General features: G+C 43.2%; 1 protein-coding gene across 5 annotated transcripts in view; it reads left to right on the top strand.

The window, feature by feature from the left end:
- The window catches only part of ATP11A (ATPase phospholipid transporting 11A), a 142,565-nt gene that overhangs the window by 99,105 nt on the left and 27,670 nt on the right, over positions 1–15,790 (top strand). For all 5 annotated transcript variants that reach the window (XM_006909355.3, XM_025045005.1, XM_025045007.1 and 2 more), the window contains exons 11-17: positions 549–699; positions 2,020–2,217; positions 4,851–5,024; positions 6,248–6,411; positions 8,178–8,249; positions 10,413–10,486; positions 14,737–14,840. In XM_006909355.3, the coding sequence (XP_006909417.1) occupies positions 549–699; positions 2,020–2,217; positions 4,851–5,024; positions 6,248–6,411; positions 8,178–8,249; positions 10,413–10,486; positions 14,737–14,840 (937 nt within the window). The remainder of the gene's footprint in view (positions 1–548; positions 700–2,019; positions 2,218–4,850; positions 5,025–6,247; positions 6,412–8,177; positions 8,250–10,412; positions 10,487–14,736; positions 14,841–15,790) is intronic.

Below are 15,790 nucleotides of genomic sequence, written 5' to 3'. Positions count from 1 at the left end.
CAGGAATGCTTTGTTTCCAGATGTCTACACTGAAAAATAGGTTTCATAAATAGATATTAGAAAGTAACACCTTCTTCATAAGATCTGCTAAGACATTGATTAGCTAAGGATTCAGCGCTATTCTTACACAGAGGGCATTTTCCTTAGTGTTCACTTCCTTCTCTCCTTCCTAAATTTGAAACTCATAGGTTGATGCTTAATGCTAGAAGAAATTGATTTCTGGATGTTCCTTAAATGATAGACTTCTAGCCAGTGTAGAAACTCTCGTCAGTAATGCGGTTATATAGAATTCTCTCTCCTGCTTACAGAACTTTTCCTTTACTTAGCTCTTTGTGGCCTCTAGAATCACACACCAGTGACCACAGAGTGGACTTGGATAGAGCTAAGCTTGCACTTTTATCTGTACTGTGTCAATTAATTGGGAGAGAATTCTTTAAAAGTTGTTGCTGGGCTATTTCTAGTCTGCTTCTTCATCTTGCCATATGATGCACAGCTCTAGATTCTTTGGGGAGCAAAAATTAAGTAACCATCATTGTCTTGTGTTTTAGGTCAATGAATGTATTCCTTATTGTGTACCTCTGCATTCTAATCAGTAAAGCACTGATAAATACTGTCCTGAAATATGTATGGCAGAGTGAACCATTCCGAGATGAGCCATGGTATAATCAGAAAACCGAATCAGAAAGACAGAGGAACCTGGTATGGAAAGTGATTTCCTTTCTAGCGATTGAATGCTCTGTAGGCCGTCATTGTGAAAATGTGGTATGAGAACATGATGAAGTTGTGATTGGTTAAATCTTTGTATGAGATGCATTCATTGATATCGGAGGTAGTAATTGCCTCTAGCTGTAGACACCGGTTGCTCTTGCCTGTTTTGGAGTATTTGAATATACAAGTCTGGAAAGATATTTGTTCCCATAGTAAATTCATAAGGGTACACCTTAAATGCTTTTGGTGTTTCTGGAACCCAGCGCAGTGTCCCACATTTAGAGCATGCTCAGTGCTCATTAATGATGTGAGATAAATGGTAAGTATATGGAATAAAGGAATCTCAATTATATGGAAATTAGGGTAAGAATTGCTTTCAGTTTTCCTTAGGGGGATTTCCATTCAGTTGCCCATGTTTATCAAAAGTATTTTTCCCCAACCAGCATGTTAACATAGTTTGATTGAAACTCCTCTACTTAAAACGGTACAGTTTTGTCTATGGCCATGTCACCCCGAACAAGCCCAATCCGGTCTGATCTCGGAAGCTAAGTAGGCCCAGGCCTGGTTAGTACTTGGATGAGAGACCACCTAGGAAGATCAGGTGCTGTAGGCGTAAAAAACAAACAAACAAACAAAACAAAACAGAAGAAACAGTACAGTTTTCTGGCTGGGTCCAGAGTCCAGACGTGAGCCATGTGCAAATCCAGACCAGTGTCTACTCGGTACAGAGTGTTTGCAAATCCGGACCAGTATCTACTTAGTGCAGACCTGAGCTGAATACAAATCTAGACTAGGGTCCAGTGAGTCCAGAATGGGGTTCGTGCAAATCCAGATGACATTCACACTTCTTTCCTGTGTTCAGTTGGGCCTCCCATAAAACTAAATGGCTAGGAAATAAGGACAAAACTATACTGAAAAATCATTTGTACCAGAATGATATTTTTTGGCATCTTTAGGTTATTACCAAATCAGGTTGTTATTTGTCATTTGTCAGTCTCAAAATATAAAGTTTCCTACTGGCTCTCAGTCAAGAAGGCCTCCTGTCCCTGAGAGTGTGACTGTCTAACAGGCGACTTACTCTTTACCGCACCACAGCACAGGTGTGCAGGTCTGCTCCTGGCCTGAGGCCTGTCATGGCACTAAAATCAGGTGACAGGCAAGTAACCTGATGGCTGCCGCCATCCCCAAATAAACTTCATCTTTGGATTTGAAATAATTGTATTTCGAAATTGCACTTGTGTAATTTATGCCTAAGTTTTCAATGGTGGTGATGTTGGTGCGCGGGTGCGGGCAATCACAGTGTCCTCTCAGTTTCTCAGGGCGTTCACAGACTTCCTGGCCTTCATGGTTTTGTTTAACTACATCATTCCCGTGTCCATGTACGTCACGGTGGAGATGCAGAAGTTCCTTGGCTCGTATTTCATCACCTGGGATGAAGAAATGTTTGACGAGGAAATGGGGGAAGGGCCTCTGGTTAACACCTCGGACTTAAACGAAGAGTTAGGACAGGTCAGTGTCTCCTGAATTGTCTTTCATAATCTGTTGACGATCGAGTTCCTCCATTTTATGTTCCTAGGTATCTAGGTTCTAAATGATTCGTATCATGCAGGCAAATCATCAGGATGGAGAAATAACAACTTTTTCATTTTAATTCATGCAGAGAGATGTAACCTTTACCTGGTGAACAAGAACAGCAAAGTCTTTTTTTTTTTAGCTTTGTTTGTATGATGGTAGCGCTTTTGTATTTACAAGTTATACAAAGTTAATTACATTAACTGTGGTTGATATAAGCTCATCCGTGGCTGAAGTGGTACTCGTTCTGGGTTTTAATGCTGTGAGTTGGGGCGAAAAGGTAAAAATGAGCTAACGTTTATTGAGCACGTATTTCATAGGAATTGCACTCGACTTTGGAGCTTGATTTACTTCTCAGTTCTCACAGTGAGCTAGTTATCCTCCTTTTAAAGATGAGCAAAGTGCGACCTCAGGGAATTCCATAGTCTTAGTCTACTATATTGCAGAGTTCACAATATCTATATTGAAATCCTGCTCCACAGCTGCATGGCTTGGGCCAGGTGGCCGGAGCTCTCTGCATCTCAAGCTCAGTCTGTAAAATGGGCATAATAATAGGTGCCTGTTTTGCCAGAATGTAGTGGGGATTGAATGAGATAATGGGGTTGAAGCGCCCACCACAGTGTCTAATGGAACTGCCACATGTAGGAGTTGTTTGCCATCCAGATCACCTGGATGAGGGGCAAAGCCTGGGCTCACCCTGGTCTATCTGACCCCATACTCAACCTCTCCCTTGGAAAAGAGAGCTAGGGAGAGGCCTGTCCCCTGACCTTGCCTCGATCCTCTGGCCTTCAGTGGGACCCTTCTTGCCACCCCAATCTAAACTTTTCCCAGCTTTTATGTTGCAGGAAAGGGCATTTGGTAAACACCAATTGATTATTTTTTTTTAACGGGAAGAAATTTTGAGATGTATTTTTGCAGACAGAGATATTCCAGACTAGTAGCTGAAATCTGCTCCCTCGTGGCCCCAAAACAGCAATCTGTAAATAGATGGTTAGACTCTGGTAGATACATACTGCTTTCATCCCCTAGGGTTGAGAATATTTGTTACTAAAAGATAATATTTTGCTTGTTGACGGATTTGACTTTCAATGCATTCCTCTAGGACATCCCACATGCCTCGTGGTGAAGTACTGTCTCAGTCAGCAATGCGTAAATCATAATTTGGTTGTTCAGTACCAGAATAGTTTTACCTCTGTGAATTTTATATTCTTTGCAATAATACATGGTATATTTTGTGTATTCCTGAGAAATTCATGAAGGAAATAATTTTTTCCTATAACAACAAAAAATGAGAACAGTATTCAGTGCATCAAATTCTTCTGATTCAGACTAAGTCTAGTCTGAATGACTATAACACAAGAGCTCCAGAGGTTTGTGGAAAGGCTTGTTTTAAAGTAGGAGACATTATGAAATATTCATTATTATGGTAGAGACTCACTTTGAAAAAAGTCAGGTTTCGTTCACTTCAGACAACATAACTGGCTGTGGCAGGAAGTAATCACGAATTCAGACTTTATTCATGTTACTGATTTGCCAGGTCATAGGGAGAGGCTCAGCAGAGCGTCAGGTAAGCGTTTAGATGGCAAGTTGTTTAACAAAAAAATTCATAGGGCACTACTTTGTACTTGTAATTTGCTTGTTAGAACCAAGCACTCATGGAAAAGGCATCTTCTGCTGTGGGATTTATGACAAAAGAGAACATTTTGCTGAGAGATCTAAGTGAAAAGACACACTAAAAAAACACATAGCTGGTTTTATTATGGGTTTTCTGCTTCCCACACTTTAGTACTTTATTATCATTTTAATCTCTACCTGCTTCCTGTGTCCTGGAGATGTGTGTTGGGGGCACTGAGCTCAACACTTCCCCAACATCCTCGCCCCTCAGTCCTGCGGGGTCTCTGACAGCTGAAAGCACATGCCTCCCCTCGCCATGTTATACGGGTTCCGGAATTTCCCACCTCCCATCGGTTATCCATAAGGAATACGTAACCTGAGTTTATTTAAATTTAGGGATTAAAACTAGCATAGTTTTAACAATTTTATAGTCTGAAATTTGTTCTGTTCTTTTATTTGTTTGAATTGTATCTTCTAAACCTTAAATGATGTTGTGATTTTTGACCTCCCAGACCTTATAGAAAAGTTTATCCTATATATATTCTTGATTTTTTTGTTACATAAGATTCAGGTCAATCACTTATCTTTCCAACAAATGGAAGGCTGGCTCCTCCCAGTGTTTCCACCCACAGGAAGGTGACTGCGAGGCTATATTCTCTGAGCTTCACATCCAGAGGAAAGTAAAACCACCGTTCTTCTGGTGAGACAAAGGCCTCCCCTCCATCTCCTGAGCCAGGCTCTGTCGGGGAGGATGGATGGTCCACCATGCTCATAGTTTAGCCTGGTGAAAGGAGTTTGTTTGGCATAAAACCAGTCGAAGTCCCTTTCATATGGAAAACAGTGATAGGAAACACGGCCGCCCTGGGGTCTGAGGCAGCAAACTGCTTCCTCTCCCTCTCTGAGAAGGCCGAGCAAATTCCTGGCCAGCACCACCCAGCCAAGCCTTGTGTCTGTAGGTGGAGTACGTCTTCACGGACAAGACTGGCACCCTCACGGAGAACAACATGGAGTTCAAGGAGTGCTGCATCGAGGGCCACGTCTACGTGCCCCACGTCGTCTGCAACGGGCAGGTCCTCCCCAGCGCTTCTGGCATCGACATGATCGACTCTTCCCCAGGCGTCAGCGGGAGGGTAGGCGGTGGCTCTCCCAGCAGATGTTTTCCTTTCAGGGGCCAACACTGCCCCACTGTCCGAGGGTCCCAGTTCACAAGATAGCCTAGTGCCACCTCTTGTTCTGGGATCCAGAAAAGACATGAAATCTTCTAGCGACTTGAGTGAGAAGAATGGTGAGATGCCACCATTTCCTGCCGGTGAATCTGGCTGGTCACATTGTGTTAGGAACAACTTTAAAAATGTGGACAAGCAAGGCAAACAGTGGGCTGTGAGCAAAGTGACCTGCATACCGTATATGCATGTGCTCACACATGTACACACACGCACACACATGTAAGCCTGCATGCACATACGTGTGCACACAGGCATGCACATTCACAGATACATGCCCCACATATTCACATGATACACCCCATGCACACACATCCTCAGGTGCGTGCACAGATTCACATGCACACATGTAGATGCACACACACACACATGCACACCAAGTGCTGTGGCTCCAGATCTCAGCATCCCAAGAGTGGGCTGTGACCCTCATCACTGGTCATACAGGAGACCATTCTGGAAAACTTGGTGACTGCAGAGCCTTGTGTGGGGTCACCTAGGGTACGAAGGATAGCCTGCCTTAGTGGGCTGTGTCATGACAACTTTTTATAACCAAGTGCCCTGTGCCCTCTGTTATGTGTACTTCAGGTGATTTTGATACAGAAACTGCCATTTCACCTCCGCCTCAGAGGGGAGGAGCATAAGGTGTTCCACAGGCATCGTACCCTCCCGCCACCTGCTAGAACTCCCTCCCTCTGGCACATGTGATACAAGTCCAGCCTTTCTTGGCCCCCCTCAGCCATGGTGTCATCCCAGGACCCCTGGGAAAGCTTTCCGGAATCCTGAGGGGATCCAGCCTCCCAGAGGCCCAGCAACACTGTCTCAGCTGGTCTGAGGTTTGCCCCACCACCCTCTTGTGACCTTGAACTCATCGCTTCACCTCACTAAACATTCATTTCCTTTCAGTTTTCATAGCCCAAATTGGTCTTAATCGTGATTACTGTAGAGGTGCTCAAGAATGAATAAAAGCCACAGTTACACTCCACCTCCTGACCACCAAAGGCAAATCTAATACTTCCTAACCCTTAAAAGTTGCATGTCCTGCTTTATTGTTTACTGTCATCTGTTGATTTTCCTTCTGCTTTAAGTTGACATGCCATGGATGTGTGGGTTTTTGTACTACATTTTTATAGGAGCGAGAAGAACTGTTTTTCCGGGCCATCTGTCTGTGCCACACCATCCAGGTGAAAGATGACGATGATGTGGATGGGCCCAGAAAGTCACCAGACTCAGGGAAATCCTGTGTGTACATATCGTCCTCACCTGATGAGGTGGCCTTAGTCGAGGGTGTCCAGAGGTACGTCTCTTGACTGCACGCGGGTCTGGGATCAGATGAGAGGGGTGTGCCAATCTGGTTTCCCAGTCTTTTTCAATCCAACCATGGACACCTACTGGAAGAATCCTGGATCAGCCCCTTGTGCCTGAGATGTTTGCTAAGGGGTTGCTGAGCAGGTTCTGCCTGTGTGCTCAGTATTTCCTCAACTCCCACATTGGGAGGGGCGTCCGTCCTGAACACAACCTGCTGTCAGTGTTAGATGCAGCATCTTCTCAGCTGCCAGAGTCGTTATCACTCTGTCTTATGTGAGTAGTTTTTCTCCTCACCTCTACGATAAGTTAGAAGCCACTCCAGATCATCACAGCCTTTTAAAAATGCAAACAATCTTAGATACCCTTAGGACAGGTCCTTTTCATCCATCCTAAAGAATTGATGCCCAGAGATGTCAAGCCACTTTCCCAAGGTCACACACATGGAATGGGATTAACCTGGGGTGCTGGAGTTTTCTTACTGTTAGCTTCTCTTTTTTTGTCTCCTATCATATTAAATCTGTATGCTTCTTGCCCCTTCCTTCAAGATCTTTTTATTGGAAGTTCTTGCTGCCTCATGATATAGGACATTTTAAGCAAACTTGGAAAAATACTTTAAATATTCCAGATATGTGGCATAATTTCAAGTCAGGGAATTTTTTTTTCCAATTCTCAGACCTTATGATTCTAATTTAATACTAAAGGCACTAACCTCCACTCTTTGCTGCCATTGATAAGTAGGCATTGAACACCTCTCATCTAATTAGAACAGTTTTTATTGTTGATTAAGCTAACATGTGATTCCCATGTAATTTGAATAGTGACATCAAGTATGTAAATTGTATCACTACAGACCTTTATTAAATGTATAAATTCACACATACATAGGGGCAATTTCTCAAAGCTAGATTTCTCTCTTCTTGGAAAACAGGTGCTCAGAAACTAAACCACATTCACATTCAATCATAGCTATCAGAAGTTAGGACAGGCTGTTCCTGAGTGTCATTCTAGACTCACTTTTCAAGAAACCTTTCCTTCAGCTGCCGTACCAGCTCCTGTCTGGGTCAGGTAGACACCTTGTCCCTGTGGCTCCATGGTGCCTTCGTACCATTATGGCTACATGCTATATTAAAATGTTATGTGTCCACCTCCCGTTATCCTTAAGCTCCTTGAGTCCAGGAGCCATGTCCTTTTCCTCCTTGCACCCCCAGCACATGCCTGCACAGCACCTTACGTGCGTGCTAATGGAGAAGGGTGTTATAGATTAAATGTTCTGCAGACGTTTTGTTGACTGGCTGCCTGCTCTGGGCTGTAGTGACCTCATCAGTAAAATGAGAGTCGGACTGGAGATAGATAGTCTCTCATGAGCCTTCTGATTTAGACATGTAACCTCTACTATACAATCCCACTGATCAGTAAATTAAAATGGGTCAGTACAGACAGGGGGACCAATCCACAGACCCGCTGCTGTCTCCCTGAAACCCGTTAATACCGACCAATAAGAATACACTTCATCGCTGTGGTTCTCAGGAGGCTGGGCTAAAGTCAGGAAATCTGCTGATTCTTGGAGAATTTTTTGAGATGGTGAATAAATTCAGTATTATAATTTACTAAATTTATAATTCAGTTTGTTACACCTGTTTTTTCCAAATTGTTTCTTTTTTTGAAAAGAAAACTTTACCAAAATGTAAAACAAATATTCTGTGAAAGAGGAATATCGGAATTCAAAATTAACCACTAGATTTGCCTTCTTTGCAGACTTGGTTTTACGTACCTAAGGCTAAAGGACAATTATATGGAGATATTAAATAGGGACAATGACATTGAAAGGTAAGATACTACTGTATGTTCAATTGAGATGGTAAATATAAAAAATTATTTTTATAAGGTTTTTTCATGGAGGGAAAATGAAATTCTGTGTACTCCTCCCATAACTCATTCCCTTTTCTTCTCAGTAATAATCCCAAGAATGTCACCAAAACATCTGGAAAATTTAAGAGTTGGACATTTAGAGAAGCTGGTTAGATGATGTTGCATCATCAAATAAGTTTTTGGTTAAGCCACCTAAAATCAAGTTTTACTCTAAGAGTTCTCAAAGTTTCTAGTATATTCTAACACTCCCTTGGTGATTCCCTCACTCTTCATGAAGGGGAAGAAGGAAGCACCTTCTTCATGGACTCCTGAATTCACAGCGCCAGCTCCCAGGTCATGGAGCCCAGTGTCCTGTGGAAAACAGTATGAGGAAGTATGCTTGGGATAACCAGCTGGACATTGGATGGTTTCACTTTTCAAATCTCAGTGCCCACACGCTCTCAATTTGTAGGGACTGTCTGTCCAAAATTACTGGTCCCAGGGATAAATGGTATACCTTGTGTTTTGACTCAGAAGATTGGGTGGTCCATCTCTCCTTGATAAATAACATAAATATTCAATGAGCAATAATGGATACAGGTAAACACAGGTGGTAAAGAACAAGACTTAGTGGTGATGGCTTCAAGAAAACTAGATTTTAAAATTTCGTTCTTAGGAAAAATAAACTCCAGTTAGTAGGAGTGGTGAAGCCCTCGAATCCGGACCCGGCTGCTCGGTCCTAGATTAGCGTAGCGGGGCTACTCCCTGCGGGTCTGGGGGCTTCCTGGGAGCCATGAGGGCACCCCTGGGAGGTAGAATGACATATTGCTATTAGCTTTTGGTTTCCAACTGAAAAGGCAGGTGGGATCACTACTAAAATTATAACACAGTGCTGCTGAGGAATTCACAGGGAACCTCTTACCAGTGCGGGGGAGGAAGAAACTTCCCTCTGCCCTCAAGGTTATTTCGGCTGGTCTAATAATCAAATAGAAATGAGACATATTAACGAGAGAAAAGTGACCAAATTTAATTACATATGTATGTATGAGAATTCTATGTACATGAGAGAGTAAGAGACCCCACATGCATAAGAGGTTCAGAGGACAGAGAGAGAAAACGAAATACATGTGACATTCTGATCTAAGGATGGGGTAAGAACCCTGAGGCTTCAGAGGGGCAAAAGGTCATTGCAGGATGATAAGAGGAGCAGTTGTTCAATAATTATGTTTGTCCTGCCATATAGCTAGGTCATAAAATGTTATCTCTGGTGATAACTCTTATTATAGTCAAGGCCCCTAATTTAAATTCTTTAAGGGAGACATAAAAGTTTCTCAGGAGCCCACAGGATCTCAGTTGTCTTCAGTTCAAAGTAATCCAAATGCCAAAGTGGCACATCTTGGGGAGGCATATTCTGAACCCCTTCACCAGGCTGTGAGTGGAGACAGAGTCACCCCTGAGCTGCCAGCTAGGGTCTCTAGACCCTAAGGTGTTTTCAGAGATAGTGTCATGAGTGGCTAAACTATTTTCAATATTTCAAATGCCAGACAGAAATCATGAATCTTCTGATAATAAGACTGCACATGCTGATTAAATATCAGTCTTCTTTGCCTTTTTAATGATTTTTATCAATATGAAGGACACTGGTTCATTCTCAGGGATCAAAAACTCTGCTACGACCTGTGGGTCTGTGTTCCACAGAATTTAGGAGAGTGAATCAGCACATAAGAAATATAGTTTGTTTGATGCACAAACTCCATGAGCACCAGAGGGATGGATGGGGAGTGGATGTCCTAGGCGAAGGTCTTAGTGGTGAATTTTTATTCCTCTGTCTGTCCCCTGTGGGGCTCTCTTGCCAGCAGCGAGGAGCAGAATCACCAAATCACGTGAATCCAGACTTTTTCCTCATGTGTGTGGAAACTATCCAGCCTCTAGATTTTTCCTTGAAAGGGCTGCTCGACCATGGTGCCCTTCAGGGTGAGATGGGGGTAGGATGTGGGTGCAGCTGATTTTTTTTAAGGACTGTGTATGGGTTGGGGAGAGGACTACCCCAGGCATCCTGCTGTGGAAAGACTGATAAACACCCAGATTTCATGACGTACAGAACCAGATGGGTATTAAAACAGTTTTTAATCTCTTTTTCAGGTTCGAATTGCTGGAAATTTTGAGTTTTGACTCAGTAAGGAGGAGAATGAGTGTAATTGTAAGATCCACTACAGGTAGAAATTTCTTTTTCTTTTGATTTCCTTAAGTATACATTGTGATTGTGTTTTAATTTGATGCTTACATTCTATAGGAGCTTTACAAATTTAACCATTTAGTCTCCTTTTTAAAAAAACATAGATGAACCAACTACAGGTCACATAACTCTTCATGCCCACTATGAGCCGCACAACTCCTCACACCCACTATAGGTGACATCACTCCTCAGCTCTTCACGCTCCTGTTTCTCCCCCAGGGACCTTAGGCTGGCGGGCTGAGTTACCTTTGGTCTTCCTCTTGACTGCAAATCCTGCAAAGTCTGTCTCCACAGTGTCTCTTTATTTCCCTCTTTTCAGTCTTTATACACAGCACCTGCTTCCAAGGCCTCTCATCTGCAGTCTCCCCCTTTCTATTGTCCTGCTATCATGTTGGTCTTCTTAAGATCCTCGTGTGCTCACTGTCCCTGCTGGGGCCTTGTGGGCTCCTGTCCTGTATCAGGCAGCCACTCCCCGGGATCTTTGCATTGAGTCCCTGAACAGCCTTCCCAGCTTTCAATCCCAGGCCACCCCCAAATGGGCACTGCATGGACTTCTCCATGTAGAGGTCCTCTACCTGGCGAGGACTTTTTCACCTGGAGTCCCTATAGCTGGTGTGGACTTTTCCACCTGTAAGGCCCTCTGCCTGTTTGGGTCTTTTCCACAAGGAGGTCCTCTTGCTTGTCTGTACTTTTCCAAAGACAGCTCAACAGCCAACTGGTTAGGAAGCCTTTCCTGCTTGCCTCAGTCATACGAGCTGCTGGTTCTTCTTCCGGCCTAGTGAGACTGAAAGTGTCCTAAATGCTGAACTTATAGTCACCACTACTACTGAGTGCTCAATAAATACTGCTAAATTCAGTTTACTAATGCAATTTGAAAATGGCATTTTATCAAGATGTGGGATCTTATTTTTTGTTTCTGGAAACTAGGCAATACCAGGCTGTGTTTATCGTTTTTGGAAAGTTATCTGGTGAGCAATCAAATGCAGCCACTACCCTGAAACTAAACAGACTCGGCTTAAAATAGTGATCTGAGGGCATGTTGGGAAATTTTACATCAGCCAATATCTAACACTCATGTTGAGAGAATTAAGTAGAGCTATTCTGGCTTTTTTTCTGATGGAACCAGCAATACCTTGTTTTCTAAGACCATTGAAGGCATTGTGAGGTTGCTGTAGGCCTATCTTTCAGCAGCACTCTGTGCATCATTTTCCAAGGGGTTGAGACCACGTGTCTCAGAACTGGTTTTCTTATCTGTAGGCTTTCAACCCCTCTAAACCAAGTTATCAAAAACGGTAGACAAGAGCAGGCTCCACCGGCAAAACTTGCACTGAGTGTCATGGGACATAAAATAACTTATAATAAATGCTGCGCATACACACGGAAACATTTTGCCAATAGGGTCAGCAAGACACGGGAAGCATACACCCTATGATGTTTGAAGCAAATTCAGATATGCTAACGCTAGCCTAAGTGCAGAAGGTTACCCCACTGCACACTAATGAAGAACTCTCCTGAGAATTTAAGCCATTTGAAATTACAGAAGAAAGGCATTAAATTGTGGAATGCCTACCCACAGAGGTCAGAATTGTGGAAATTTAATGCCTTTTGTTTTATGATTTTTCTCCCCTTACGAAAGTGAAGTCTAGGAGCTAAATCATGCTTAGAGAAAGTTCCTGAGTCTGCAGTAACAATCACAGTCTAAGGAAGTGATGCGTCTGTTATCCACAGCTTTCTGCCCGGCCGTGCATTCTCTTGAACTGCCGTGGTCACAGATACTGGAATCTTCTTACACAACCTCCATTACCATCAAAAAGGGCATCACAAAAGCTTGAAAGGGAGCTAGATCACATTAAGAATTTATGCCCAAGACATTCACATCACTAGAATATCCCATCCACGAGATGCCTACATTTTTTTTTTCTGAAGACATCTTTGAGGAACTGCGGGCTTACAAGGGAAACTGCCATGCCATCTAAACCAGCCACTGCATCAATTAATTTTAAGAGAAGTTTGAATATTTAATTCAACAAGTTTTTCTCTAAGTTATAACACATCTCCAGAGATGACACTAATTGCACTAGTTTTATAACCCAACAGAGGGTTGATTGTGTTAGGGGAGAATGGAGACCATAAGCCACTGCAGCCAGTTAACAACTCGTGTTTCTTTCCAAGAGCTCTTCAGCGCTACAGTCATCAGAGCTGGGCCTTGAGCCCACAGAATGCTCAATAGATTTCAATAATATTACCTGTGGGCGCTGCTGTAGGTTAGGATCATGTCACCTGTGGGCGCTGCTGTAGGTTAGGATCACGTCACCTGTGTGCTGCTTTTAGTTACTATCACATCATTCATCTGGCCACCACTCTGGGTTAGTAACTTTTTGCTTGTTTACAAAACTAGAAAAGCAGGATCTAACTGGTACCAAATACTGCCGGCTCTAGTCCTTTGCATATTAAATGTTGCCTTATACTCTGGATATTTTTATGTCGAAGGATCTCCTCACCCAAGTCGTAAGGCTGAACTTGTTCCACGTCTAAAGTTGGTATAGAGGAACTGACAAGTTGAAACAGTGGGGAACTTAAGCCATTTACAAGCCATTACCATGAGTCATCCATGATTTTCTTAGGGAAAAAAAAAGTGTTATTGTTCAAGAATGTATCATTACTTTGTCTGGACTATAGTTCTTCTAAACTGTATCTGATGACTTAGGAGCATTGGCTAGAAAAAATGTCTGGTAGTCGGAAATGGATTCTGACATCAGGCTGCTTGGTATATGACTAAGAACCCCAGGTCACACACCTGTGCGGTCACGTAGGCGTCTTCTGGGGATCATACTTCCTGCTCTGGTAGATTCCTGCTCAATGGGGCTGGGCTGTGCTCCCAGTTCTTTCTCAACCTTTGCTTAGCCACAGCTCAGCTTTGTATGCTGACGATACGGACATCACTAGACTCCATTCTTTCTGGCCATAGGTTGACGTTACCCTTGGTTTAATTTCAGGACTTGTATGAGCATCACTTGTGTTGTGTTTTAAATGTTTTCACTCTGTGTATGTCAGAGGAGTTAGTTCTTTCTGGGATCAAGGAAATAAACCAAGGGGCTTCCGCATTCCATAGCTGAGTTCCCCAGCCCTTGTTTAGGTTCCTGGTGCAGACCAACTGGTATGGTCTCACTAGCCATTGCCTCAGGAGTGTGCCCCTCCTGACCCGCTCCACCTGGGGAGTTGGCTGCAGTGGAACAATACCCTGCTTCTCTTGGTGCCTCTCGATTTGGTTTCCAGGATGTACTTCTGAGGGCCATCACGGTCTAGGGTTTTTAGGGATCAGCCCTGAGTCAGGGAGCTCAGCATTCGAGCTTTCTGTCTAGAGACAAATTAAGAATACATCGTGGGTCGCAGTAGCCATGCCCCTTCTCCCAGCCCTGCAGTCCCTATGACAAACTGCCACGGGATTTCCATGAGCCCGATATAAACAAACCCACCTGGCAAAGTGCCTCATGGCTTTGCAGGCCAGAAAAAAGGTCTTTTGCTGAAAGAGGAGGAGCCTCCCTGTGCCAAGGGCTTGATGTTTCAGAGCTGGTGCCTTCCGTCTCTTTAATTTCCCCTTTGTCATATACTAGAGAGTTTCCTCTACTTATCTAGAAGAGAAAATCTTTTTATCTTGAGAGAAGAGAAGTATGCATCTGCAGTACAAATATCTGCAAAGTAATTGAGACATTGCTTGAGGTGTGGGGCAAAAATTATAAAACAGACATTTGTTATAACTCTTACTGATGCAAAGGACGACCTGGATATCATGTTCTTTGTCGAGATGTATCGCATTCTAACAGGGTTTGATGTTCACCTCCCAGTATTTCAGCAAATTTTTCCCCACTTGGGGTCAGCCACATGCTTAGTTTTTTTACTCCCCTTCCTGGTCCCAGGGTCATTTTATTCCTCACTCCTATCCTAACAAGAGAGAAGGTAGATGTGACAGGAAGAAGGACACCAGGAGCCAGTTTTTTTCCTTTCATATGAGATTTCTAGAGTTGTAGGACTAAACTGAGGCTTTGGGGTAATCTGTAATTTAATATTTTCCTGACTTATTTGTTAACTGATCTATCAAAATCTCCTTTACAACCGTCTCAGTGCTGGTATCCGTGTCTTCATTTCTTAATAATAGCATAATTTGAAAAATAATTTATCTTCCCCATACTGTGATTAAATCGAATATCTTTTTTTTCCTTCATTTTATAGGAGAAATTTATCTGTTTTGCAAAGGAGCGGATTCCTCCATATTTCCTCGAGTAATAGAAGGCAAAGTTGATCAGATCCGATCCAGAGTGGAACGCAATGCTGTGGTGAGATGCCGGGCTGAGGGGACGAGCGTCACACTTACTGTCTCATCAGGAAGGAAAGACTCCTGACTGAGAACGCCGTGTTCTTTTCCCTGAGAGACACACTTAGAAGTCAGAACGGGCCATGTGTGCACAACACGGACTTGCACACAGAGGCATTCTTGGCCTGGGCACCACCTTCCAGCACGTTCACTCAGCAGACCTTCGGCATGTTTTTATTTTGAGGTGGAGCTAGGTTGGTTGGTTGATGTTTTGGAGATTCGAATTATAAGCACATTTGTGGTGATTGTAGTAAAAAAAAAATAGATTTTTATGCTGAAGGATTTTTAGCGATTCGTTTCAAAAATCACTTAGCATTTATGCTTCTCGTTGTGACTCCCCCTGCTTGGTTTTCTCCTCGCATCTCGTTCTGAAGCATGCATGTAGCTTAGTCTGTTCTATAACTTCAGCAACACTGTTCAGTTGGCCAGCAGATCTGAGCTTTTGACACCCCCATCCCATGGCTCCAGCTCCCGCTTTTCAAGGTCTGCCGTAGGTGTGGGACGGGCTGTGCATCTCTGACCCAGGACCACCCTCCCCTGTCCACATCAGACTCTAAGCCAGTGATGCGTGGCTCCTCCTAGACACATTGCCCCCACTTTACTTGAGATATTACAGCATTAAAATTTTCTCTTATCCAAGAGGCATCCTTTTTATCCTGAGACCACACATGCCTGAAGCAGCTACTACAATTTTAAACTTTGTTTAGTATTGCTGTCATGTGCAAATCTTTTGGCTTTAAATTCTTATTAAAATGGCTAGTAACACCTACTGGTCAAACAAAGTAGCTGTCATTGAACCAGTGGGAATCAATATATAAGCTGCAGGTTTAAGATTATTAAACCTTTTATGTTTGGGATCATGAAAATAAGTCACTAACTTCCGCTACCCATAGAGGTCAGAAGCCTGTTGAT

The sequence above is a fragment of the Pteropus alecto genome, unplaced genomic scaffold (assembly GCF_000325575.1).
Source record: "Pteropus alecto unplaced genomic scaffold, ASM32557v1 scaffold13, whole genome shotgun sequence".
In the NCBI taxonomy this organism is placed as follows: Eukaryota; Metazoa; Chordata; class Mammalia; order Chiroptera; family Pteropodidae; genus Pteropus; species Pteropus alecto.
This window is presented reverse-complemented; position numbering and strand designations above follow the sequence as displayed.